This window comes from Gallinula chloropus, assembly GCF_964237585.1.
Source record: "Gallinula chloropus genome assembly, chromosome: 19".
Taxonomy (NCBI): domain Eukaryota; kingdom Metazoa; phylum Chordata; class Aves; order Gruiformes; family Rallidae; genus Gallinula; species Gallinula chloropus.
In genome coordinates, this window is record NC_140104.1 from 4,606,551 (window position 1) to 4,634,124 (window position 27,574).

Here is a 27,574-nt window from a genome sequence, read left to right on the forward strand (position 1 = left end):
TTTTACTCTTTGTCTTGGGAATTCTTTATTTAAGGGAAACGTTTTGCTGTTCCTGTGCTGCCAGGGCTGGGACAGTCTTGCCCATCCCATGGTGGGGTTTTGTCACCCCCATCCTCGGTGTTCCCTGTGAAAGGGTTTCCTCACCCTCCTGCGTGGTTTAGCTGCAGGTTTGTATCGTGATGTGTGTTGTTGCTGTGTTAGTGGGGCTGGGTAATTCATTCTCCGAGCCCCAGTGTGGAGTTGGGGGGCCCTGCCCGTAGACCCCACAGCCTTGATGGCTCCAGCAGCCCTGCAAAGATGGGTTTTTTGGATGAGAGGTGTGTTTTTGAGGTGGAAAGGGTAAGATACAGCAGCTTTCGGACTCTCTGCAGCACCAGGAGGCGACAGCCCCACTGGGACCTGTCTGGTCCAGCATTGTGCCCATCCCTGGCATGAGCTGGACCTCACTCTGGAGGGGGTTCTGAAGGGAAAGGCTGTTCACTGATGATTCTCAACCTGCTGTTTTCAGACATTTTCCCTCCTCTTCCTCCCTAAATGTGAAACGCTCAGTTTATCCCTGCTCATGTGTTGGGGTGAGCAGCAGCCTGGCTCTGCAGGCGTGTCCTTCTGGGCACGGCGCATGTATGGTGCCAAGCACCAGGCACAGCCCTGCACCATCCTGGGGTGCTTTCCCAAAAAACTAAAGGGTCAGAATGGGTTTTGTTGGTGCCTACCTCCAGTCACTTTTCCTCTGGAGTGCGATGCAAGGTCTGCAGCAATACAGGAGTTACCCCAGGTCCCGCTCCAGCATCCGTGATTGTGCTGGGACAGCATCAGGTCCCCAAACACAATTGTCTCTGGCCACATCCAGCGGCTTATTTTGGGTATTGCCACCCTGCTCGCTGGCATGGCCACTCGTGGTGGGACGTGCACTGGAGGTATGGAAAAGCTTTTCCATCATCATTTTTAAAGCTCAACAAGTCAGTATCTTACATAGGAAAGTATTTGAATTCAAATAAGGGAGTGAAAACCTTGTTGGTATTTGGAAATGGCATTTCCCTCCTGTGTGAAGTATCGGCCCTGCGGAATATTAATCTGGGGGTTTAGAAGCTACAGTAGGAGATTGTCTTCCCAGAGCACACACAGCCTTAAACCATCCCCCAAACACTGGAGCCATCCTGCAGCACCACAGGACTCTGCCCTCTGGGTTTCCTTGTCCAGCCCGTGGATGGAGGTGGGAAGGGAACCTTCCCCTTGTGCAGGGCATGTCCCCTCCCGCGGGTGAGCGGGGAAGATTCGGTGTGAATTAACACCTTATTGATTTTGTGGGAAGACATCCAAGGGAAGGGCAGTGAGCAGAGATTATGCGCAGAGCACGGCAGGCGCCCGCAGAGCTCCAGTGGCATCGGCACGCAGCCTGTCTCCGCTCTCCCGCTGCATTTCACCTTGTGCACAGACACCACAGTGATGGAGCTGCTACAAAGGCTGTGGGCTGACCCCAGGAAGTGAAAGGAAACCCTCTCCTTCATGAGCTTTGGAGCAGCTTCTCTGGCTTTACAAGAGAAGTGATAGTAACCTACAGGCATCAGGTTGTGGGTTGGGGTGGGTTGGGTTGGGTTGTGTGTATGCTGGTGGTCCAGGACTCAGAGGTTTGTCCAGGGGCTTCCTGGGATGAGGACAAATGCCCAGGCTCCTTCGCAGATGCTGAGTGACCCCTTGAGCTGGCGGCAGGTGTGGATTGGGGGATGTCAGGCCAGGACCAAGGGCAGCAGGTTTTAATTACCGGGGTTCTGTGGTCCTTGCAATCAGCAGCCTGGCACCGCAAGTGTTAATGAGAGATTATTTTGGAGAGGGGAGGGAGGCCGTGCTGTGGTTAGAGGGACTTATTTGATCAGAGAGCGTATGTGGAATAAATGTGCCAGATTTTAAGAATGAGTTTTGTTTATTAGCCACCCTCAAGGAGGTGAATCGTACATTGTGAGGAGTGAGGTCTTCTTACCAGCCATCTTGGTTATTAGTAACACCTTTATCTAACAGCCATGCAGATTTCATTCAGCCATTTATTCTGGAAACTTTTAGGCTTTACAAATAACAACTAATCACTGCAACAAATGTTTTATTTCACACACACACATTGGTAAGGAATTTTGCTGACTCAGAGTTTTTTAGTCTGAACATCTCAGGACGTTTCCATTTCCATACGCACACGCTATCACCGCGCTCCCAGCTCGAGGCACGGAATAGCACCTTCAGATGGTTGTTATCAGGGCAGGCAGCATCACTTCCCAGGCAGGAGAAATGCCAAGCTGTTTGCTGGGGTTTGGGGTGGTTAAATAAGGGGCTTTCTGGTTGGAACAAGGTTTACTTGTTTGCAAGCAAAACAAGCTCCCATGCCTTCACGGTTACGCTGCTGCAGGGTTGGATGCATCGTTGTCCTCTGCTCTCCAGAGCCACCTCCACCTGTGGATATAGAGAGGTGAGAAGAGCATGCAGGCACCTGGCTGGCAGCTCAGTAACTCAATAACAAGTTATGAAAGGCCAGAGAGGAGAGGGGTGATGTCTCCCTGGCTGGGTGATGATGGTTACACAGCACCAGGAGTGCATGTCCCTGGGATCAGCTGCCGTGCGAAGCTGTAGTGTGCGATGCTAAGGGCCAGGACCTCAACAAATAACCCTGCGCTGAGAGTGACAGCGCTAAAGAAGTGAGCTGAGGGGTGATGGAGTCCAAAGGGTGTGGTGTGTCCACATGGGAGTTGGAGGACGTGGGGTGTGCTCATCTCTGGGTGACCCTGGAGAAGCTGCTCCTACCCTGCGCCCTCCCGGCACAGCAGCTCTGGCAAGGACCAGCAGGAATACCAGTGACAGTGATGTGGAGCAATAATTTTTATTATTTAATAACAGTATGGGGTTTTTTTAAAGTGACCATTGAGGATGGGTCCTTGGAAATGCCAGCGTGTGGCTCTGCCCTGTGTGGGGGACTAATCCGGGAGCATGGCAGGGGACAGCAGAGCATCATCAGGCAGGATGGGGTCTGAGCTCTGCCTCAGCTTCTCCTGGTAAAAGCAGCTGTAACTAGTGGAATTCCACATCCTAGAACAATGTGATGTGAGGTTTTTGCATCTTGAAAAGGGTTTACTGATGCATTTCAGAGTGACAGGATTGTGGCTGCGCATGCATGCAGCATGAGCTGTATGTGTGTACGGCCAGAGTCGGGGCATCACTCGCTACACCAAGAAAGGGAAGGTGATGGGGTGGGTGGGGAGTGGGGGCTAAGCATGCATTTTTTTTATAAAATGACATGTTTGACCACATCTCCTCACTGCAGTGCTGCCTCTTCATTCCATTCCAGTGGTGACCCTGTAGAAATCAGATGCTCAATTAGCAACTCAGGCAACCTGAGCAGTGCAGTGCTAACGAGCTCTGTCCGGAGCATGCCAGTGACCTCTCCCATTGCCTCTGCGCTTGCAGTGCAGGGGCTCACCATGGGCTCCCACACAGCCTCTTGCCCACAGGGCCCAGGCAGACAAAATGTTGTGCTGAGCTGCAAACACCCCGGCAGCCGGGAGTTTTGTTGGGCTAGAACTGCATAAACCCAACTACCTCAACTTGTGGGTGAACAATAAAGTGGGGAGAAAGAAGGGCACGCTGGCCAGAGCCTCCACATCCTGTCAGGAGCCTTAAAATAGCAGCCTATATAAATAGGGTGTGACATAGGATATTATATACTAATGTGGTATCAAATCACAGAATCTATATATAGAAGGAAATTAATCAGAGGTCGGGGCTAAGCAGGCGGACAGAAATACAGCCAGGAGCTCTGGATTCCTTTTCACAAGTGGCGAGAGACTTTCGTGGTGCTGTGGTACCTGGTCCGGGTGATGCTGGTTTATCACCCCAAACCCGAGATTTGCTCCTGCATCCACAGCAGGTAGGCAGAGGGCAGTGCGGGTTTCCCACTGGTGCAGCTGTATTATCCCTATGTTTTATTGAGATAGTCCTATCTGTTTCAATTTCAGTCATTTTTTTTCTTGAACACTTGGCATGACAGTGATGTCAGACACCAAAAGCTGACGCTCTGCTAATGACAAAAAACCCCTCTTACATTGGGAACCCTCTTCTCCAGCTGCTTGTGAAGGATGAATAATGCAGCAGCCCTTCTGTACACAGACGGGATGTTGGTGACAGTGCTGGGTAGAGAAAAGTCTGTGCAGTTCCTCCTTTCCGAACAGGAAGATGGGTTCTTGCTGGGGAGGAAGGTGCTGCCCACCCACAGGAACAAGAAAAACAAGGAATGTGCCCAGAGTCCCACAGCAGGTCAGCAGCAGGAGTGGGAGGAATGGTCTGGAATGGCCTCTTCCCTCTGCCACCACCGAAAGACCCGCAGCCTCGGCACACACGGAATCGTGTGTACGTGTGAGATGGGTGGATGAGATTGACTCGCGCTCCCAGGGAAGTTCAGCGACTGTGAAATTAGTAAATTACACAGGCCCACAGAACTTAGAGAAACAATATAATCCTGGGGGTACCAAAATAATTAATTTGCTAATCAACTACACCTTGCTCCTTTTTTTTTTTCATTTGCAAATAGCACTCTGGGTTTGTTTCCCCATTTCAGGGCAACGTTTCGGGCAGGGCCGAGTGAGGCAGCACAGCATCCCAGGGGGCTGCAGGGCACCGGGAGAGACCAGCCTCAGCACCGCGGTGACCCCAGCAAGAGCTGGGCGATGCTTTTGGGATGCTGGGGGGGTTTACTGTGCTCTAGATCCGCCCTCACCCCGGATCCAGCCCTCAATTTACGAGGGAAGAGCTGGAGCTGCAGGGCTCCTGCGGATGTTTTGTGCCCGGTTCGTCTCCTGGTCTCGCCGCACCGTTGTTTGCTTTAAATCATTTCAAATGCGGCGGTTGTCAGACAAGACAATTAACATGGGGAAGGGGGAAAGTATTACCATCCATTATTTGCCATAACATGAATTTAAGCCGGGAAGTCAAATGATAAAATATGTGGTGAAAAGTGTTGGTGGTGGGAGTGCCTGGATGAGTAATAGCCCTGGGCTTCCGAGCCTTGAACTTAACGCGCTAAGTAAATCCCCGAGGTCAAAAAGTATGAAAATTGTTGCAGCTTGGGGAGATATATTTTAACTTTGCAAAAGGTCCTCGCGAACCCGTTCCCGGGGTCCGGCGGATGCGGAGCCCGCGGAGCCGCTGCCGCTCCGAGCCAGCCGCTGCGCTACACGGCCGGCCGGGGAGGGCAGCGGGGCTGCTTGTTTGGGGGAGAGGAAAAAAATTAAATCGGGTGACAAACGCGCCGGAGGGGGCTGCATGGGGGGGGGGGGGGGGGGGGGGGGTGATGGGTGCGCACGGGTGTTTCGGTAGGGTGGGATGAGCCGGGAGCGCTTTGTGCCGCCGGGAGCGGCTCCGGCTGCTGCTCCGCGGGGAGCGACGACGGACACCGCGGCTGTAACCCCTCCCATCCCGATCCGACCCTCCCTTCCCATCCCCATCCCCGCAGCCGCACCGGGCATCCCTGGTGAGCAGAGCCCGGGCCGGGGGCGGGTGCGGGTGTCCCCGCTCCGTTGCTCCTTCTTTCCGCGCTCCAAGTCTTTCCCCTTTAAAACTCTTTCTCCCTATCGAGCTGACCACGCGGGTGAATTTATGGAGAGAGATGTTTTAGCAGAAATCCCCCAGAGTCTCCCATCAGCCCTAAATCCCCAGCCTGCTCTCCCTGGGAGACCTCATGACACAGAGCATGCCAAAACAGCTTCGTTTTGCCTATGCATTAGCAATCTATTTTACCTTTTTGACATCTCTCACACATAAAACCGTAAGAGAGAAATAAAATATCTGTCTCTGGGCGAAAATAAAGCTTTGCCTCCCTCCTGATCTATAGGATATAAAATAAAGCCATGGCTTTGATAGTGGCTTTTCCTTATACTGGAGTTGCTTTTGCACACACGGAGACAATGAAGATGGATGAGCCGGGATCGGTGCATCCTCCTGGGGTTTGTTTCACCCTCTTTTTTTATAGCTCCCCCCGCTCCCGCCACCTCTTTACTTTTCTTTCTTCCCTCTTTTATTCGTCTTTTATCTGCCCTTTCTCTCTCTAACAACGCAAAGACACCCGCTCAGCTGTCCCCACACCCGGTATCGCTCTGCCCTGTGGTCCCGCTCGCCTCGGGCCGGGCCTGACCCCCTCCCCAGCCCCCTCCTCCCGGGACCCGCTCCCGGGTGGGCTCGGGCTCTTCCCCGCACACACACACCGGGCCGCCTCCAGCACCTTTCCCGGGCGCTTTCCCGTTCTCCGCCGGCAGCTCTCACTCAAACGCAGGGATGCACACCTCGGATTTGTAATTATTTATTAACTATATTTCCCATAAACAATGCATGAGCTTTGAGTGTAAGCGACAACATTTAGCGACGTGGAAGGAAACCCGGGAGGGCTAATCAAAGGGAGGGGAGGGGGCAGAAAATTAAATAACAAAAGGGAAAGCAGGGCTGAGCTGGGGGGGGGAGTGACACACGACACGGAGCAGGACCGCCCGAGCGTGTTTACCCTCAGCATCGACCCGAGTGTGGCAGAATAAACAGGTAACCTCTAATACATAATTTAAATTTCCTTTTTTTTGCCAAGCTCCTTTAAAACAAACCTGGCGCCGCGCTTGGCGATGGATCCTGTCCAGCAACGGGTTTATTGCACGGGGATGTTCTACGGGCTTAATTACATCGTAACTTCAATATTTGTTTAGTGCATTAGCCGCATATATATTTAATCAGGCGGAGGCGCTCTTCCTGCGGGGGAAAGTTTCGGGGATGGGAAGGGGGAAGGCGAAGGGGGGAGAGGTGTGATCCCCCTCCCCACAGGGGATGAACCCCCGGGGCTGCTTCGACCCGCCGCCGTCCCGGGCAGCGCTCCGCCGGGATGCAGAGGGGTCGGAGCGGGGGCTTGGCTCTGCCTTTCCCCCCCAACCACCACCCCCGCCGTCGGGGATGCTGCCGGCCGTGGAGGGGGAAGCGGCTCCGCGCAGCTGATCAAAGCCTGATTGCTCCGCCGGTCGCTCAAAGCTCCGGGAGCATCACCGATCCCGGCCGCGGTCGGTGTGAAACGTTGAGAAGGAGGGAAACATAAAAGAATTTAACCAAAAAATTATGCACATATATATGTGTATATATAAGAAAGAGGGAAAACTTAGCGTTGCCGGGGGAAGGACACGGTAGAGAGAGTGGCTGTGCCAAGACGGGAGGGAAGTTTCTTCCTTGGCTTCGCTCGGGGGGGGGGGGATGGATGGAGCGGCTGGGGATGGGGGATGCTCCGCACCGCCCCGGCCGTGGTCCCCGCAGCTCGGCGTGGGGGAGCGGGCTGTGGTGTTTGTACAGCCCTCTGTCCCCGTAACGCAGGGAGAAATCCCATTACCGAGCGCAGCGGTGTAGAAAGGCTGATGATAAACAGGGTGATGTTTAACTAAAAAGACGGGAACGACACCAATAAAATGCAGATTCAAACTCGCCTGAAAAGGACTTTTTCCCCTTTCTGTATTAGAATTAAAATTATTTTGAATTTTTAATTTAATTTGGTTTTCTTAACTCTTTTAATTCCCCTCTATTTCGGCACCAGGGCTTGGTACTGAAACGCCCCGGCCGGCTCTGCCGGGGTACGGGTGCGCTCGGCCCCGCCGCCCCGTTCTCCCACCGGGCGCCCGGCCTGGGAGAATTATAATATATAATGAAAAGCGAGAAAACCCCACCTCAGACCCATTGACCTGGGAGGGGGCAGCGGCAGGCCGGGTGTTGCCGTGCCTGGGGAAGGGGGAGATATTTTTTTCACCCCTCGCCGTGTCCCTCCACGCTGGGACAAGCCTGTCCCACGGGGCAGAGGGTGCCCGTGAGACCCTCGGCTCCCCAGGCCGGGGGAGCTGAGTTTTATTTCTGCAGCCTGCTGGAAAGAGCGTTGGCGTTTTCTCCCCCCAAACCTGCGCTAAGTCGGGGTCCGGGGAAGGATGGGAGGATGGCGGGGACTTAGGGCACCCCACGGTGCCCATCTCTCGGGGGCAGCAGCCCCCCTCGCTCTGCGCCGCTGCCTCTCTGGAGCGGGATTTCAGGGGTGTTGCTTGTGCCAGGGCAGGAGGAGAGGGAGCCCCTCCGCTAAATCAGGGCTGTCCGCCCCACCGCAGCGGGTACCCAGGACTGGGGGGCAGGAGGGGGAGGGCTCCACTCCCCCATCCGCAACTCAGGGCGAGGTGGGACAGGACACAGCGATCTGCGACCGCCTCGACATCCCCGGGCCCTGCGCTGAGCGGGCGGGGGGCAGGGGGTAACCAGCTGCTTTCGCTAACGCCTGGGAAAAAGGGAGGGGGGGCGGTGGAAATCGCTGTGAAAAACTGGTGCTTGATGGACGTAAGATGCTCATCTCCTTCTCCTCATTCATCCCCACCAACACATGTCACTTGGGGGCCCGCAGTCAAAGGGAAGCGGTCCCCTGACGGCAGCCTACAGCTGTCGCCTTCCCGGGCGGCGGAGCGGGGCCGTCCGCGCCTCCCGGCCCCGCCGCTCCGCATGAGAAGCGGCCCATATGCGGGGGGACCCGGGGGGGGGGTGTGGGTGTGGGGGGTGCCCAGGGCTCTATTGATCCCCGCAAACGGCGGCAAAGCAAACCAACAGCTGGGCAGGGAGTGCAGGGACGCGGAGCGACGCGGAAAAAACCTGCGCGCCCCGGTGCGCGACCCCGACGGGGCGGTGACGGCCGGCTCCGGACCGGAGAGGGGGGCACGGGGAGACCTGGAGGGAGGAGGAAACAAATCGCAGACGCAACTCCGGGGCTTTTAAACACCCGCAGGAGCACCGAGGCGATGCGTCGGCCAGGGGACGGCTACGAGAACTGCACCGAAGGTTCTCCCGGCCCGGGCAGGCTCCGCATCCCCCGCCGGCCCCGTCCGTCACCAGGGCAGAGCGCCCGGTCCCGGAGAGGGTTTTCCGCCTTCCTTTTCCTTTTGATTTTTCCAGTTTTTCTCTCCTCCGCCTTTTTTGGTCCTCAAGGACGAGGAAAACAGACGTGAAAGAGAGCGCAGCCGGTGGGTAAGGGCGCAGGGACGCGGGGGATGCTGCGGACACCCGGACGGGCTTCCACCGACCCCCGTGCTCAGGGTAGCCGCAGCCGCGGAGGGTACGCGCCCCCGCAGCTCCCGGCCCCAGCACGCAGCCGTGTGTGTAACTCAGGCCGTTTAATTGGCCGTTTCCCCTCCTAATTTCCCCGCCAGCGGATCAATCGGCCCGCAGGGAAGGTGAGAGCGGGGGCTCCGCCGCGAAGGGGCCGGGAGGAGCCCGGGGCCCGGCCCCGTTTGCCGGGAGGTGACACCTCCCCGGAGCGGCACCTCCCGCCGGGCAGCAAAGCGCGAAGGAAAGAGAAATCACGTCCCTCCTAACCGCCCCGGCGACAGACCGAGCCCCTGGAAGGTAAAAGCAAAGCAATTTTTATTTGCTAAAAAAACCCCCAGCCCAACAAAAAAGAAAACAAAAAAAGGGGGCGGGCGGGGAAGAAGTACATCAGCCGATCGGCCCCAGATGGGCGATGCGAGCGCTGGCAACGGAATCACCGCGAAGTTCCCCGTGCTCTCCCTCTGCCCGCGGAGGCCGGACGGCACCGGTGCCCGCCGCCCCATCCCCAACGGCGTGGCCCCGGCCAGGCACGTCGGAGCACCACGGGCCGCGACCCTGGCCCTTCCTCACCTTTCCTCCCGCAACAGGCGAGCCGTCGCGGGTTTCTCCTCGGCGAGGCGCCTCGCGGGAGGCTCCGCGCCCCTCCGCCCTCGGGGCCCGGTGTTACGACGGGGGAAACCGCGCTAAACCGGGAACTCGTTTGACGCCGCTTCCCAGCGAGCTGTTCCGCAGGGCGGCGGGAACCGGCCGGCGGGTCCCTATAACGGATCCGGAACCCTATGGGGATGCCGGACCCCCAACGAGCCGCCCCGTTCCCTTCCCCTCCGCCCTCCCGCGCCCCGACACACCTACCCGCTGCAACGCGCTCCCGGGCCTCCGAGCAGGGCGCGCCTCGGCCGGGCCTGAGCGGCAGCGGGGCCGCCCGTCCCTCCACCGTGCGGTGCGGTGCGGGCCGGGCGCGGGCGGAGGCGGCCGGCGGCGCCCCGGCGGCTCTATAAAGGGGCGCGGACGCCCCGTCCGGCGGCGGCGCGGTGCGGCGGGAACGAAGTGGGGGGGGCGGGGGGGAAGAGAAAGATGTTGGGGGGCGGCGGCGGCAGCGGCGATTGGCCGCGGCGAGCGGTGACGTCTACGCGCGGTGCATAAGGCTGCGGCCGCGGGGCTGCCGGGAACATGCAGTGCGCCCTGCGCTGCCGGGACGGCGCGGGCAGCGCCGCTCTCCTGCCCTGCCCTCCCCTCCGCTCCCGGCCCCGGCCCGGCCTGGCTCGGCCCGGCCCGGTGCCACCGAGGGAGGCGGAACAAAAGCCGACAACGCCGGGCGATGCCGCTCCGGCTCGGCGGGGACGCGGCCGGCCGCCGCGGGTAGCGCGCAGGGGTGCGCGGGGGTAGGTAGGAGCCGGGCGCGACGGTACCTCCGAGACGTCGAGGGAGAGAGAGAGAGAGAGAGAGAGAAAAAGAGGTTGAGAGAGAGAGAAAGAGAGAGAGAGGACGGAGCAAGGAGCTGCGGAGCGTCTCCCCCCCCCCCCTCCCCGCGTAAGGACGGCGGCCCGCTCCGCGGCGCGTAGGGCCATGTCGCCGCGGCAGCAGCCAAAGCCCTTCTGACCGCTGTCGGGTCTCAATGTCTCTCCTCTTGCTTTTGGCTTTTGGGTTTTTTTTTAATTCCTCCTTTGATTTCTCTTTGGGAAAAGCACTTTGACTCCTGACTGCTCTACCTCAGACCTGAGAAAAACTCACCACGCTCAATTTTTTGGCGTTTTCTTTTTTTTTTTCTTTTTAATTGTTGAATTTTTTTTTTAATTTTTATGAGCGCAGATCTTTATAGTCGTTATTATTTTATTGTTACTATTATTGCTCTTTGCTGTCGTGGTTGGTAGCGGCCGGGATTCTGCGGTTGTGTCGAAGCGCTGGTCTCCTCGGGCAGTGGGTGGTTTCTCCTGTGTATCCCTCCTCCGAGGACACTCGAACGAAGATTTTTAATTCCTCCCTTTCTTTTTTTCCTCCTTCACTTCTCCGAGGCTTTTAAAACAAACACACACACACACACATATATATATAAAAGCAAACCTCCGCCGGTGTCGTCTTTAATTTTTTTTGGTTTTGGGTATTTTTAATTTTTTTTTTTTTTGCTTGACATCTGGGAAACCAATACCCCCCACTCTCAGAAATAACCAAAGACAATGGTTCACTGTGCAGGCTGCAAAAGGCCAATCTTGGACCGGTTTTTGTTGAATGTACTGGACAGGGCTTGGCATGTGAAGTGTGTTCAGTGCTGTGAATGTAAATGCAATTTGACAGAGAAATGCTTTTCGCGAGAAGGCAAGCTTTACTGCAAAAACGACTTCTTTCGGTAAGTACCCGACCCCCCCGGCCGGAGCGCCGGCTCCTTCGCATCCATTTCTCATCTTCCTTTTTCCCGTTGTTTTTATTTTTTTTTTGTTTGGTTTGTTTTTCTTCTCCACCGTTGTTCAATGTGACCCTCAAACCCCTCTTGCACCCCGTCCCCGTACACACGCAAACACCCACGGAGCCGATGTCGTTTCTCCAGGCGATGTCCCGGGGCGGGCGGGGGGCAGGCCCAGGGTAGGGTCCCCGGGCGCCCCGTCGGGGCGAGGACCGGCCGCTATTCGCGGGCACCGGCCGAGCTCGAGTTCCCCAAACTTGCCTCGAAACTATCGACCGGGGGCGGTGCGGGCCGGGTCCCGGGGCGGGCGGGCGTGCGGGCGGGGACCGTCCCGGGCCCGGTGCCGCGGAGCGGGGGCGGCTCCGCAGCGGTATTTGCCGGGGCTTCCCGGCGGGGCTTTCCGCGGCCATGAGCGCAGGGCTCCGCGGGTCCGTGCCCTGCGGCGCTCCCCGCATGCTTGGAGCGAGATGCCGTCCAGGCGGGGAAGGCCCGGTGCGGTGTTCCGCGGGCCCGGGGCCTCCCGTCAAACCGGGCCGAGGCCACCGCGGCGGGCAGCATCCCGCTCTCCCCGGCGGACCGATGGAGAAGGCATCGGGTACCGGCGGCCACTCGCCGCCGCTTCCCCCGCGCATCCCGGCAGGCCCTAGCCCGCAATGAATCCCGGGCTGGGAGCGGGCAGCCCGTGTCCCCGCCCAGCCGGGCTCCGCTGCCTCCGCCGGCCCGCACACACCCTGCAAGAACGGCAAAGATCAGTCGGGGCCAGGATGGCTGCGGAGCTCTTCCCGCACCCCGCCACGGTTGCGCTCCGGAGCGCTGCCCCGAGCCCCGCCACTCTGCTGCCGCTCCTGCCCGGGCGCAGGGGCTGGTGCTGCTCCGGGTCCGGCTGACGAGAGCCCCGCGGTGAGGCCCCGGCCGGAGTGGAACGCTGGAGGCACCGAGCCCCGGTGCGGGGCCGCCGCCCGGCCTTCGGTTGCCCAGCGCCGGCCGAGCCGGTGTCGGCAGCTCCTGCGGCCAATGCGCAGCCGTGACCGATTCATAACACATCAGAAATTGTGCTCGGTATTTATTAGAGTGTCGTTAATCAATGCGTCAGGGCGCAGGGGGGAACCCCTGGACAACGCGGCCGCGGTGTTCAATTAATCCCTCGGCTCTTCGTCCTCTGCCCAGATCGGGTCTAGTTTGGGGTTTGGTTTTGGCTTTTTAAAAGCTGTCATTTCAGGCGTTCGCTCGTTAGGAAGAGAGAAGGCTCTGAAGGGGTGCTTTATTTTATTTCGTATCATTTTGCGTGGCCGGAGCGGCGGGGCGAGCGGAGGGCGCGGGGATGCGGCGGGTGCGCTCGCCCGGCGGGGCTGTGGGTTGCGGGTTGCACTCGGCGGGGCTCCCCGGTGAAGGACGGGCGCTGCTGACCCGCTGCCCGGTCTCTCCTCGCAGGTGTTTCGGGACCAAGTGCGCGGGCTGTGCCCAGGGCATCTCCCCCAGCGACCTGGTCCGCAGGGCGCGGAGCAAAGTGTTCCACTTGAACTGTTTTACGTGTATGATGTGTAACAAGCAACTCTCCACGGGCGAGGAGCTCTACATCATAGACGAAAACAAGTTTGTCTGCAAAGAAGATTACCTAAATAACAGCAATACTGCCAAAGAAAACAGCCTGCATTCAGGTGAGGGAGTGCGGCCGGGGCGATGTGGGCTGGGGATGCGTTCAGCCCCGGCTTCCCCGCGGGGTGAGCGCCAGTCCTCTCCTCCCTTCTCCTCTCCCTTCTCCTCTCCCTTCTCCTCGGGTTGTACCTCTCCCTGTTCCCCCCGCGATCGGTATTTCCCCCCCGGCCTCCCCCAGGCTGCGTGTGACCTGGTTTGCTCTCGCCCAGCCACCACCGGCAGTGACCCCAGCCTGTCCCCCGACTCCCAAGACCCCTCCCAGGACGACGCCAAGGACTCGGAAAGCGCCAACGTGTCCGACAAGGAGACGGGCAGCAACGAAAACGACGACCAGAACCTGGGGGCCAAGCGGCGGGGACCCCGTACCACCATCAAAGCCAAACAGCTAGAGACTCTGAAAGCCGCCTTCGCGGCCACCCCCAAACCCACCCGGCACATCAGGGAGCAGCTGGCGCAAGAGACCGGCCTCAACATGCGGGTCATCCAGGTACCGCGGACCCCCCGGGGCGCCGGGCGATATCCCCGCCGCCGCCCCGCATGGTCCCGGGGATGCTGCGGCGTGGAGGAGCCGGCACCCGGCAGCCACCGCACTGCAGGGCCGGGAAAGCCCCGCCGTCGTTTTAAATCGTTATTATCGTGGCGGTCCGGCAGCTCCCAACACATCGCCCCTGTCTCCCCTCCGGTCCAGTCTCCCCCAGTCCCGGCTGGTCGGCAGCGGCGAAGCTGCGGGTTGCTTTTAAGAAAGTCCTAAAGAAGCTGCAAATGGTATCGAAATTAATAACCATAAATGTGAGGGGTTAATGGATAAATAAGAATGACAATGCGCTGAAATTATTAAAAGGTTTATAAACCCGCAGCGCTGGGGGTAATGGGGGGTTAAAGGACCATTAAAGACGAGGTTAGATTGGAGAGGCTCAGTGTGAGGGTAATTAGGAGTAATCTTGTCAGGGTAATAAGAATTAACTCAATCATTCTTGACCTGTAGCTGGAGAGCTGCGGGAGCGCGGGGCCACTGTCACGCGTGGGCTCCGTCCCGGTGATGCGGGAGGATGCGGCTCGGGGTGCCCGGGATCGGGGCTTCTCTCCCCCGAACAAAAGAGACTGGGAAACGCGCGGCCGGGGAATATGGGGGGGGATGGGGTGGGAGTGGGGGGTGGTAAAACATCCCTGTCGGGACAGGGAGAAGCGAGGGTCGGCAGCGGGTCCGGGCCTTCTGTGAGTGGGCCACCCGCCACTGCGGCTCCCGTAACCGGCTCCTCTCCCGCTGCCGCCCAGGTCTGGTTCCAGAACCGGCGCTCCAAGGAGCGGCGTATGAAGCAGCTGAGCGCGCTGGGCGCCCGCCGGCACGCCTTCTTCCGCAGCCCGCGCAGGATGCGGCCGCTGGTGGACCGGCTGGAGCCCGGGGAGCTCATCCCCAACGGGCCCTTCTCCTTCTACGGAGGTGGGTAACGCGTCGCCCCCTCGCCGCTCCTCGCCTTCGCGACCGCGGGAGCCCCATGTCGCGATGCCCGCATCCCCGCGGGGACGCCCGCCCGCTGCCCCTATCGCCCGCGCTCCTCTCTCGGTACCGGGCAGCGCTGCCCGCAGCAGCGGGGCCGGCTCCCCGCACCGGGGCCGTGCTGCGGTCACCCGAACCGTCCGGGCTGAGGCGGGTTCGCCGTCCCGGAGGGCGCGGTCGGGCAGCCCAGCAGGTTTCCTGCCCCGGCAGGGTCATTCCCCTGCCCCTGGGGGCTCCCGGAGGGACCCGGGCAATTTTTGCAGACCAGGGCGTTTCATTTCGGTGTCACCGATGCTGGCCGGAGGCTCTGCTGGAATAGGGTCGGGCAGAGTCGGGCCAAGCCATTCACACGATCCTGCCCCGGGCTCAGGGAGCTCTGGGTGATGCTCTGATGCACCTGGCTGTGCTGCCAGGAAAGCATGCTCGTGTCTTTTCCACTCGGTTCCATTGCCTGTGTGTTACCTTCCCTCTGTCTCTCCTTGTCCCCCAGATTATCAGAGCGAATATTACGGCCCTGGAAGCAATTACGATTTCTTCCCGCAAGGACCTCCTTCATCTCAAGCCCAGACACCCGTGGATCTCCCTTTCGTGCCCTCCTCCGGGCCGTCAGGCACTCCCTTGGGGGCCATGGATCACCCCCTGCCCGGACATCACCCCTCCAGTGAGGCTCAGCGCTTCACTGACATCATGTCGCATCCCCCCGGAGACTCGCCCAGCCCTGAACCCAACCTGCCCGGGTCCTTGCACTCCATGTCCGCGGAAGTTTTTGGCCCCAGTCCTCCATTTTCTTCGATATCCGTCAACGGTGGTGCTAACTATGGCAATCACTTGTCACATCCACCAGAAATGAACGAAGCGGCTGTGTGGTAGCTTTAAAACGAACTGGGTCTAAGTAAGTGATGATCATCTAGTCTGCTTATTGTTATGGTGTACAGAAATGAATAAATATAACATCTCTCCTGCCCTAAGACAATATTACCTTGGGAACGAACTGAATCCAAATCGCTCCAAGGCAAGCTTTGCTCTAGACCAGGACAATCTTCATGTTATGGTTGTATCAAACAAGCAAGGGGACTTTTTTTTTGTACCATTGACAAAGAAACTGGTGAAGCTGTACAGTAAAGTGCTGCCATACCGTAGGATGGCATTAAGTTTGATTTACCCTGTTGGATGTCATCCTAAAGAGCCACAATCCTTAGAAACTTCTCATTTAAAAAAACACAAACAAAAACCACACTAATTGAATGAAGGAAAGGTCAAAGAAAAAGGGGAAAAAAAAAAAAGCTTCAAGAACTCTTAGCGTTCCTGGTTAAGGATGGTTTCTGGCATTATGAATTTGTTTGTTAATTTTTTTGTCTCTCAGAAAGTTCAACGACAAGGAACTCTTTTAGCCTCAGCCATTTCAGCCTGCTGACTATCAGGTGGGACAACTTTCTCTTTGGTTTGGTGGTTTGTTTGGTTTTGGGGTTTTTTTTTGGGGGGGGGGGGTTTCCCTTTGGTTTTGGGGTTGTTTTTTTTTTTTTCCAAACTAACAGATACTAAATGTTAAGCCCTCAGCGCCAACTCTTCTACCTTCACAAAGCTACGCGTACAAAAACCTCCTCGTCATAGCAAAGGTCACCACCCAGACAGACCTCTAACGAAAATGACTTGAAAAAAAAAAAAAAGCAAAACAAACAAAAAAAAAGTATTCTACCTTCACAGAGAGAGAGAAAAGCTAAACAAAAAAAGACTCTATTGAACTAAAAACAGTCAACTGTTTACGTCTAATGTTAAATTCAGGAGCTCGGTGTTTTACTAATAAATCCTGTTTTAGAACCTCTTGTTCAAAAAAGCAAAATATTTTGAGCAACCAACCAAAATAGTTCCATTTTCTTTTTCTGTAGATGTTATAACAGATTGCAGGGCTTGTGGTTCACTGTGCTAGTTTGTAAAAGGTGTTGTTTACAGAAGGCAAAGAAAAAAAAAACAAAAACAACAAAAAAAACCCCACGAAACCCAGACAGTTGCCAAATAAAGTAAATATATAGCACAAATACTGTAAGGTGCTTTGCACCAGCAACCCGAGAAGGTGTTTAAAAAAGTGTTACAAGGTTAAAAAACAAACAAAAACAAACAAGCAAACATCTTTGCTAATTTTTAGTCCTGTTGAACATTCATGGAATTGTTAATATGACTTATATAGACCCACACAGGTTTTATTTTTGTGTCTTTAAAATAAAAGTCCAAAATATTTAAATTTTATGGTCAAATATGCAGTCAACAGCTGCTACTTTTTTTCTTTATATATTAAATTTCTCATATGTCTTTTATTGTTCTAATAAACCTAAGCTTGTGTGACCTCCAGTGCATATTAGACCATTCACTGTATGAAAGAAAACATGTTGGATAAAATTTGTGCGGTTTTTAATAAAATTAGAAAATCTGATGTTTAGATAACTTGTGTTTCATTTGATGTTTTAAGCAAATTTTTGTTTTTCTTTAAAAATGGATTCTCCTGAGTAAAAACAGCCCTGAGAAAGACTGATCCGCTCTGCTGATAATCCTGTACAGCTCTTTCGCTTGGGGAGAAGTCTAAACCCTGGTGTTGATGCAGATAGCAGGCACTGGCAGCTCCAGCCTTTTATTTCCAGCTGCAGCCTCCGTTGTTGTCGAAGGACAAATAATACCGTTAACGCCGTACGCGGAGTTTCAGCATTGGAAACTGCATCAAATCGTTAACTATATTATTAACCTCTTCTCAGTCTGTGCTAAGAGCAAATGTGCTCCATGAGGTGTTTCCTTTTTTTGTGCATAAACAAAAAAATGTGTTGTAAATGGGGAAAAAAAAATACATATATAATTGCAACGATGAGGGGTTTAATTCATCCGGTTTTAGTTAAATTGATTCTCCAAAGGAATTTTATATATTTAATTTTTTTTCCCTCCCTAATTGGATGGTTTTGAGCACAGCGTAACCTCAGTGTCATGAAAGTAATTTTGATCCTTTTTTTCAGAGCTGATACAAAGTCAATTGTTTGATAGCGTTTGGTATATGTGAAGTTCTCTGAAGGGCAGCGGGGGAGAGTATTTTTTGCTTTGCACTAGAAACATGCTCATTTTCTTGGAGAAAAATGAAACAGAACAAAAAAAAAATCATTCTGGAACCCTGTGAAATGGCAGATTTAATGTTTTAATTATAAATGATTGCAGAATCCCAAATATTCAGTTCTTCAAAAGCAAAAAGCCTGACTGTTTCTGAGAGGACTTTGACCTGTGTTGAAGCGAAGGATTAGGTTCGGTTCTGGAAAGTCACTGCTTTAAATGTTTGCCACCTGCTGAGCTAATAGGATGGAATGAACTATAATTGCATATTTTCCTTCGGCTCTCAACTAATCATGACTCTGGCTGGCTTGGTTTTTTATTTTCTTCTTTATTTTATTTTGTTTTATGTTTTTAATTTTACATAGACACAGAAATTTGCGCTGAGATGCAGACTTCTACATCCCCAGCGATTCAATTATTTATTTCTTTGGACTGAGGAGAAGGGGGAAAAAAATAATGCTTTCAAATTGTATGATTTGTAATTTTCAATGGTGATTTTTTTTTGGTTTTTTAAATTATTTTGTTCACAACCCAGTTTCTCTGCCCAGCAGAGGGGCCACCTAGATGAAGCAATAGTTCACTTTAAACGCAAAATGTCTTATAATAATAATATAAAGATTAAAAACTATCTGCAAGGGATCTGTTAGTGTTTCTTAAAAAAAAAAGAATTAATAATGACAATTCATGCTTTATTAAATACAGGGGAGACTTCTTAAACTCACGGACTCCGTGTCTAACTCATTTCTTTGTCTTTTGTACTGTTACGATGTCTCTTGGCTCTGTTTTGCATTTATATAAGCAAAATAACAGGGGATCTGTTTATTACAAACTTTTGCATATCTGGGCAAGTGCTATTGATAAATATTGCTGTTTGTGCTTCTGGACTATGCTGTTGTTTCATTGGTGAAGCAATTATTTTTAAATGTTGCCAAATAGACTTATATTGTAGAGAATGTATCTGTCAAGCGGGGTTCGTTCTTTTTTGTTTCTTGTTTTTATTTTTTATTGTTTTTTTCTGGCTTTTTTTTCCCTTTTTTTTCTTGGTGGTTTTTTTTTTGGTGCAATGAAGTACTTGTGCAATCTGTTTTGCATTAATTTAGGCAGCGATGTGATACGGTTCAGTGTAGGTCGGCGGCTGTATTTTTTTTTTGACGGTCCCATTCCTTCCGCAGAGGCTTTGCCCATCTTTGGAGGAGGGGGAGGGAAATGGGGGGGAAGCCCAGGAGCCGTTCCCAGGCTGAGTGTATCCTTCAGTGCTTCCCCGGGCTCCGTTCTGGAGGCCCCAGCACTTTGCAGATTTGAATTCTGTGCTCTTCAGAGCCAGCTCGGTGTTTCTGAAGACCCTAATCCAGCAACAATCGCACAGTCAAAACTCCTTTTGAAACCATTGTGGCGTTGGGTTCTTGTAAGCCCTTGTTTACAAGAGCGTTTCCATTGACTTCGGCTGCATTGGGTGGGTGAATAGGGGTCTGTGGGAGAAGGGCCTCGTTGATAACGTGCTGCTCGGGTGGGTTTTTACACGCGTGTGTTAACTCCGTCGCAGCGGAAACACGGGAGGTGACACACATGCGGCTGTGCGTACGCGCGGCGGCGTTTCGGGAAGCGCTTCTAGGAGTAATTTGCTCTCTTTTGATCTTTTCTTCCTTGACTGCTGCTGGTTTCAGTGACCTTCACCTTGTTGCTATGTCCCAGCAGAAGGTGCCAGCCCGGTGACGTTTAAACCCCGCGCAGACCTGCGCCTGCTCACCCAGTTTGGGATGGCATCATGGCGTTCGCCGGGGCGAGCCGTACGTGCCCTCCTGGCACGGATGAGGGAGGTTAAACGTGTGAGACTGAAGACTTGTGTGCACCCTGGATGTGAGACCATTTGCCGCTTACTAGGTACCAGGTGGATGTTGTAAGTATTGCTGCTACGAGCTAACTTAGGTGGAGGAGGTGTTTCGAAGGCCAGAGTGTTGTTCACAATGAAGTGCCGTTCCCAGCATGCAAAAACCTCTGCTTTTGGCCCAAAACGATTGCCCCCCGTGTCCCTCTGCACTGTGGCTGGGCGATGCTCCTCTCTGCCCTTTCCCATCACCTGCAAGCGCCGCCGGTACCTGTTTGCTCAGGCCTTTGTGTGGGGAAGGGCAGGGGTTTGTAAGACCCATATCCCAGGAGTAAGAGTGTATTTACATTACGATTTGTAGACAAAATGTTGTATGTTAATTTAATATGTGTGTGTCTACCCAGGCACCGAGCGATGGGTGTGCGACACAAACCCATAAATAAATATAATTTTAAAATATCAGTGGTGATTTACATAGTTCTGCTGTCGTAGGATGTGGCAGGTGCTGCAGTGTCCTCTCAGGAACAATCCCTTTTGCCATAGTCTGCATTTTCTTTTGTATTTAAGCTTTGCATGTTCTTACAGTATTACATATAAGCAACTGAGATTTCTCTTTCTGTTACGGTGCCTGGTAGATAAATTCACATATATTAAGATTAAGCAATTGATACATATCCTTAAATGCTGCCGATGCTGTTGAGTTGGGAATGGGGAATTGCGATGCTGGAGCAGGTTCTGGCAGGTCTTTTATTTGTGTCTGCCACTCGCTGGGGTGCTCAGTGTTCCTCACGCCAACAAAAGATCCATGAAGTTATAAATGCAATTATAATGGGGACCATTAAAAGTATATTTTGATTATAAATCCTCCTTTGGACACTATGTTCTGTCTCTTCCTCGGTAGTATTCGCAGTGCTTTTAGCTGTAGAGCACGAGGTCGTGCTTGGGAAGCGGAGTTTGTTGTTGTCTGGAGAGTTTTCGGTTCTCGAGATGCAGCATCGTAATGCAGAAACGGAAGAGTAAACGGGCCCGTATGGGTAGCTGACCTTCCACTGGGAACATCTCTGTACGTGGGATGCTCTAACAGGAATGGCCAGGGCTTTCCCCTTTGGCGACAGATTGTCCTGCGGTGTGTTTGCGTGTGGGATGGCTGCACACGACGCACGTAGCTCTGGTTGTCGCGCATCGCAGGGCCCGGCTCTCGGAGAATCCCCCCAGCCCCCTACGTAACGCTCCCTGGGGGACAGGGGCACAACTGGGCTCTCGTGCGTCTTCTGTTACAGCTGCCGTCAAGTTCTGGAGCAGCTCCACTCGGATGACATCTGGGGCACAGGCCAGAGAGTGTTTTTGGCAAGAGAAAGAATTAGATTGATTTTTTTTATTTAACCCCCCCTGCGATGGGTTTTCACATGAGCTTGCTTCCCGCAGAATCCAAACCCTCAGGGGGGCCTGTGGGCTCCTCACGTGGTTTGGAAGGAAACCCTCCAGCTCTGCTGCCTGAGGGAACCCACGTTTGCAGGACAGGCCTAGTGTGGTTTTTGTTGAACGGTGTCTATACGGTGTGAGAATCGTTGTGCAGCACGGGTTGTAAATGTGAGCTGGAACCCCCACACACTCCCTAACCCCCTTGTCAATGTTTCCGGAGCTGGAGGGAGACGTAGGCTGAGGTGTCGCGGTGCATCGCTGGGGGTGAAGCGCCTGGCTGACGCTGCCTTGGGTGATCGTGCTCGGCGCCTCGAGAACACCTGCTCACTTTTGGGGATGAAAAAGAGATTTTTTTGCTCCATCCAGAATGATTTTCTTCTAGTTTTGAGACTGTCTTGGGGTGGCCTTTAAAACACTCCTCTGCTGGAAGCATCTATGGGCTGTGCATCTATGCAGAAGCTCGATATTCATTATATTTTTAGATGTAAGAAACAGTTAAGGGCTGATAAAATCTTTAAAACAAGCAAGTTTTTTGAATGAGCATCGGGTTAGGAGTATCAGCAATACTCAATAAAAACACAGAAGAAAAACAGTAATAAATATTTATAAGGAGCGTGGGGATTTTTTATGTCCATAATCTACATTTCCTGTTATGTAATTTGTTTTAGTGGCTAGGTTTTATGTGTTGCCTCTCCCCAATTTTTTTTTTTCCCCTCTTCTTTTTTTCTCTTTTTCACTGACAAATTGTGTTGGTGATTTAAAAAAAAAAAAAAAAAGAAAAAAACAAATTAATCTTAAAATGAAACACTATGAACAAGGTTGGGTTGGGAAATTATGTTTGTTGGGAAAATACGCTCATCTCTGGCTCGTGGTTATTTTTGGCCAGCGTGCAGTCCTCCTCCGTATGTGGGTCAAATCCTGCCGTTGATAATGCAATTCAATTAAATTCAGTAGACACGACCGCAGCGCGTGTAATTCCCGCCGATCTCCACGGGAATCCCGTCGCGGCTCGGTGCCTGCAGCCCACCTCTCTGCTTCACCGAGGTGGGGACCCGAGTGCTGCTGGTGAATTACTCCGTGGCGGTGTCCGAATGGCTTGGTATTTCCAGCACGTTCCTTTATTTATACATTTAAGCAAAGAAACGCTCTGAAAAATGGATCTGTATTAATAACCTGTAATTATACAGGCGCAGGAGGATGATACGGTCTTTCACTGCCAAGGCTACCATCCCGTCTGACAGTTCCCAAAAAGATGACAAGCTCCACAAATACACGGGAGCAAAAGAAGCTGAGTGTGAGAAATTAAAAGTGGGGTTGGTTTGGGGTTGTTTTTATGTGTAGCACGGGCTATTCAGCGTTCCCTTGTTTATCCGTTCCATGTTTAGGGTGTTATTTCCATTTTAGCAAACAAGCATATAAATAAAAAGTAAAATTAAGGGGGGAAAATGCCAAAGAAATTATGTCAGCTGGTTTGATGGCTCCTGCTTATAGTTTCTAAAAAGGCAGAGGGTTTTACAGAACGCACCACGATGCATAAAAAGGGCTTTCATGAGCGGCTTAAATTAAAATGTATTGATATAATTTTTGTACAAATATTTCCCCCCCCCCCATCCACCCCGTGCGATTATGAGTCCAAACCACGGCAGCGTGGTTCGAGGGCATGTGAACCAGAAATTAAAACCTGAGCCTGAGAGTCTGATTTAATTACCCTGCGAAGTGAAAGGCAAAGGAGAGAGGATAAACAGCGAGGCAGGAGACCGTCGGTGAAATATTTTAACAATCCGTGACTTTCACGCGCTGCGCTTCCTGTTTGATGTGGGTTTATATTGACTGCATCTCCTTATCAACATCCTTAAATTAACAGCTCCCCGCAGCAGGTCGAGTGCTGATCAGCGGCACTGGGGTGAGCCCCGGAGCATGGGGGTCTTCCCACCCCAGCTCCCTCCCCTGCACACCAGTATGGAGGGGAGGTCTGAGCGTGGTGTGTGCTTCCCCCCACCCCATCACCTTTGTTTTGTGCTGACAGATGCAGGACAGGGAAGGAACAGGTCTATAAGCCGAAACCCTCGAGTTCACAGTTGTACAGATGTGAATTTTAAGGTGTTGCTGGGCTGGGGGTTTGTATTGAGCTGTGGTCCCCATTAGTCTCCGCGGGTGAATCCTGAGTTCACTGGCACGAGTGGTGGAAAGGCTGGCAACTTCCACAAGCCCATTTTCGACCCCGAAGGACTGATGCCAACCCTCTGCGTATCTTTTACAGATGATATTGCGGGGTTTTTTATTTACCCATCACCAAAAGCCTCTCTCCCTTTATTCATAGGGCCATTTACTATTTGTTGGGTTGGCCTGAATCCCTTTTTCACCCTGTAAGAGCACAAAGCCTTGAAAGTGCAGCTGGGGGTGGGTGGGGGGGATGTCTTGGCACCAGCTCCTTGGTTTGGTGAGTGGTTAGTTACTCCCAAGTAACTATTTGGGTAGGTATTTGTTTCTGCCGATTCATTTTCTACAGATTTATTTCTCTAGGCTCCTCCCTTTGTTTACAACAGCATCTTTTACTCTGGAAACAAAATACTTAGGAACTCAAAGGAAAAAAAAACAAAGCCAGAAACAAAGGCAGGGCAGGCACACTGTGACTATCTCCTGTTTTATGAAACCAGGGCTTAGGAAAAAGTACTGCAGCAGGGCTTACTTTCACATTGGCAAGCCCATGTAATGTATAACACAGGGCATCACTGCTGCCAGTCGTGCCATGATAAAATAATTGCAGAATCACGTCAAAATAGGATTCAAATACACAAAATGCAAGGGGAAAACCCTGCACATTTTTAGCCAACATTGGCTTTTGTACAAACTGAGTGCCATGATTGTCCTCACTGTACACAGTACCACAGAGGTTTACAGGGATTGCTGTGGGGTGTTGGAGAAGGGGGTGAGATGTTTGGAGTCCTGTTATTTTTTTTCCCTTCCTTGGTGCCTCCGGGCACCCCAAGTCCCCCATGCCTTGAGGCTGGTGGGTAGTGAGGCAGGGCCACGGCTGCAGGAGGACGCAGTAATTAATGATATTCCTCTGCCCTCTGTAGGAGAAGCGTCTGCACTGAGCGTTGCTGGGGTCCCACCATGCACCCCCCAAACACCCCCTTGATGCCTGGCCCCCTGCATTCCTGCAATCTAATTGGGAAGCACATCTGGATTAATTTTTATGCATTTAAAATACAGATAAGGAACGGGGGAAAGGGGTTGTGCTGGCAAGAAGGGGGTAAGCACGCTGCCTACCCAACGTGTTCCTGAGCCAAAGCTCGAGCTGAGACCAGGCTGGAGTTTGCAACTTGCTGCTGGCACCTCTGTGGGCAGAATCCCAGCACGGGTTGAGGGAAGCCCGAATACTGGGGTTCAGGCAGAACCCCTGAAACTGCTCATTGAAGTTCTTCAACTGGGATTTGAGATGCTGGTTTGGGTCCCTCGTAACAAAACGCTGTTCCCCAATTCCAGTTTCACCTTGTGTTTCGGGGCCACGTCGCCCCTCAGAGCAGCCAGGGGAGGCTGTCAGCCCGTGAACCACAGAACTTGGGGTTGGTAGCGCTCTCAGCGGGTCACTTCTGTGTCACTTTGCTGCGGCTTCTAGGCCAGAGTTCAGCAAAAGTGCCCAGGAGCTTTGGTGCCGGTATGGATTCACCGAGGCTGGGTGTAACTCTGGTGTAAGGATCCACCTGGTGTAAATCTGGTGTAAGGACCCATCTGTGCCAGCCTAAGGACCTGCCTTCCAGCTGCACTGCTTCCAGAGGGGCCAAAAAAGTCCCACATCTGGGACAAAACAGGGGACGGATTCGGCTCTGTGCAGCTAGTGCTGCCCTGGAAAGCGCCGCGTTGGCTTCGGGGAAGAGCTGCCGTGTTTCCCGTGACGCCGAAGGGTGCTGCCGTCACACCGGTACCCCCGTGCTCCCGCTCTCGGTGCGCCGGGCGCACACCGGCTCGCACAAGCCCGATGTATGTCCAATTACCATGACACACCCCCCCACCCCCCGCTCCCCCCCTCCATCCCCGGGGGCCCAGACACGGGCGTGCGGCTCAGCTCGGACCCCCCCCCCCCACACACACACCCCGCGGGGCTCTACCGCTGCGCACGTTTCTTATCATATTCCTGCCCGCACACCCCAGCCCAGAGCCCCGCCGGCCACTCGCCAAGCCCCGAGACGCGCTGGGCTGGCTCCTCCCGCCCTTCGGTGGCCGCTCTCCCCGGTTGCGGGCCCAAGCACCCGCACACCTCCCGCTCCGGCCCTGCGCTCCGAACCGGCGGGCAGTAGGACCCTGCGAGGGCCGGCTCGGAGACCCCGCCCCTGCCCAGCTCCGCCCCGCCGCCCCGCCCTCCGCCGCGCCTTCCCTCCTTCCCGCGGGAAGATGGCGGCGCCCTTGGTGCAGCAGCTGGAGGAGCTGCTCAACCCTCGGCCCGGCTTGCGCGACCCCGAGGACGATGCGGAGGAAGGTGAGGGAGGGCCGGGAGGAAGGCTTAGCGCCCACAGCCGGCGCGGGGCGGGAGGGGGCGGGCTGAGCGCCGCCGGGCCGGCCGCACGTGGCGTGGCGGCGGGCTCAGGCCCAGGCCCAGGCCCGGCGCTCCCTCAGCCCGCCGGGCGCCTGGGTCTCCGCGGGCGGAGGTCGGCTCTCCCCGCCGCGCCCGGGCTCTGGGGCTGCCTCTGACGTCGGCGGTGTGTCAGAGACCGGCAGTACCTCAGGGGCTGAGGCTGGGGTTCCCTCATCGCCGGTTGCTCGGGGCTACCCGGCCTGGGCCGCTGCGGTGTGGCCCCCGCCATAGGCCGGGCTGGGGAGCGGGGCCGGGCTGGAGAGTGGGGCCTGTGGAAGTCCCCAGGAAAAGAGGCCTGGAGGCTCAGCGCGGGGACGGGCCGCGTCCCCGCCAGCGCGGCTCTGGGAGCGGGGGGAGGCTCCGCGGCCGCGGTAGCTGGGGCAGCCCTTTCCCGCACACGCAGCGCCCGGAGCCGGCCGCAGCACACGTCTCGCTTGGCGCTTGCCAGCCGTCAGTAACCGGCTTGTCCCTTAAATCAAGCTCTCTGCGCCCTAGTTGTGAGTTCTGAGACTTTTGTCCCGTTCTCCGCCGCATGTAGGTGGCGATGTCATCTTCAGAGTTCCCGGGCTGCTGCCCGCAGGGTAACGTTCCTCCATTTACCTTCTCCGGAGCTGTGCCCCTACCAGCTGTGGGGCTGGATTCATCTCTAGGGCACGGCAGCCTTGCAGGTCCTGCGCTCACCTCTTGAGATAGCAAGTTCCCCCTTCCACACTGGTCACCGTTGGCTTTGCGAGGTACTAGGTTCATGGTGAATGTTACTGTGTAAAGGGTGAGAGTCAGAAGGATGGAACCAGCCTCTTCTGAGGGGTGGCAGTGATAGGACAAGGTGCAGCAGGTGCAAGCTGGAGCACAGGAGGTTCCATGGGAACATAAGGAAAAGCCTTTTCCCTATGAGGGTGGCAGAGCCCTGGAACAGGCTGCCCAGAGAGGTTGAGGAGTCTCCTTCTATGGAGACATTCAAACCCACCTGGACATGTTGCTGTGTGAGCTAATCTAGGTAATCCTGCTCTGGCAGGGGGGTGGACTAGATGATCTCCAGAGGTCCCTTCCAACCCCAAACACGTGGTTCTGTGAATCAGCTGGGCTGGTTCTTCTGTACAAGTGTGTGTGAGAGTAGTAGTGCCTTGTAGGCAACATCTTAGTAATCTCTGAGGAAACGAATGTGGTCAGCAGCAGTGTTTTTCCCATTTTAGTAATCATGATTTAGTTTCAGAGTTCATACTTCAGTGTTGCCAACACTGAGGCTGCTGGAACCTCCATCAAGTGCTGCAGGTCATTCTGCATCTGCCCCCCTTGCCCAGTCACTCCTTGGTACCAAACATCTTGCTGTCCTCTTGTAACCCAGAGTGACTATATTTAGATCTGATCTTGTTGCTTTCATCACCAGCAAGAGAATTCTTTGCTTCCCCCCCTCTTCCCCTCTCAAGTAAACACTCTATGTGAGGCATTAACATTTCCAAACACACATTAAAAGAGCACTTAGCGATGTTCAGCCAGTTGGATCACTCAATTGGTTGAACAAAGCTAACCCTGTAATTTTGCATACAGGGTGTCTTGCACATGAATGAGAATAGGGAGGGAATATGTGATGATGATGATCTCTTTGCTGGGCTGCTTCATTCCTCTGTCCTGGAGAAGATGGGTATGAAGGAGGGTCATAACCACAGGGAAATTATTTTCTCTGTTTAGCCTTTCAGAAAGGTTTGTGTATTTATGTGGTAGCAGGATATTTTTGGCAGTAGTTAATAAACATCGACCTCTGCATTGTAGGTGAGCCCTGTGGTACCCAAACCTGAGTATGGAGAACTCCAGAGTACTGGGAGGGGGGTTGAAATCAGTCAGTTCATGCAACATCTCCCCCCACAAAGGTTATCCTGGCAGGTGGGAGAGTCATGGTGTGTTCTCTGAACAATGCCCTCAGAGCTGTCTCACCTCTTCTGACTGATCTTCCTGTGTTACTTTACTCCGTAGTTCCTAGGCAGGACTGGT

At 54.1% G+C, this 27,574-nt stretch overlaps 2 protein-coding genes across 2 annotated transcripts in view; both read left to right on the forward strand.

Moving 5' to 3' along the window:
* Positions 1-11,300: 11,300 nt before the first annotated feature.
* On the forward strand, positions 11,301-15,548 carry LHX1 (LIM homeobox 1; the record flags this gene model as incomplete). The annotated part of the gene is made up of 5 exons (XM_084273201.1): positions 11,301-11,470; positions 12,956-13,182; positions 13,390-13,667; positions 14,456-14,621; positions 15,169-15,548. 5 exons carry the CDS (start codon positions 11,301-11,303, stop codon positions 15,546-15,548), a joined length of 1,221 nt encoding a protein of 406 aa, XP_084129327.1.
* A 9,856-nt stretch (positions 15,549-25,404) lies between these two features.
* The window catches only part of AATF (apoptosis antagonizing transcription factor), a gene marked incomplete at its 5' end in the record, with an annotated part of 52,561 nt that continues 50,391 nt past the window's right edge, over positions 25,405-27,574 (forward strand). Inside the window, one exon of the mRNA XM_084272808.1 lies at positions 25,405-25,489. Within this exon, the coding sequence (XP_084128934.1) occupies positions 25,405-25,489 (85 nt within the window). The remainder of the gene's footprint in view (positions 25,490-27,574) is intronic.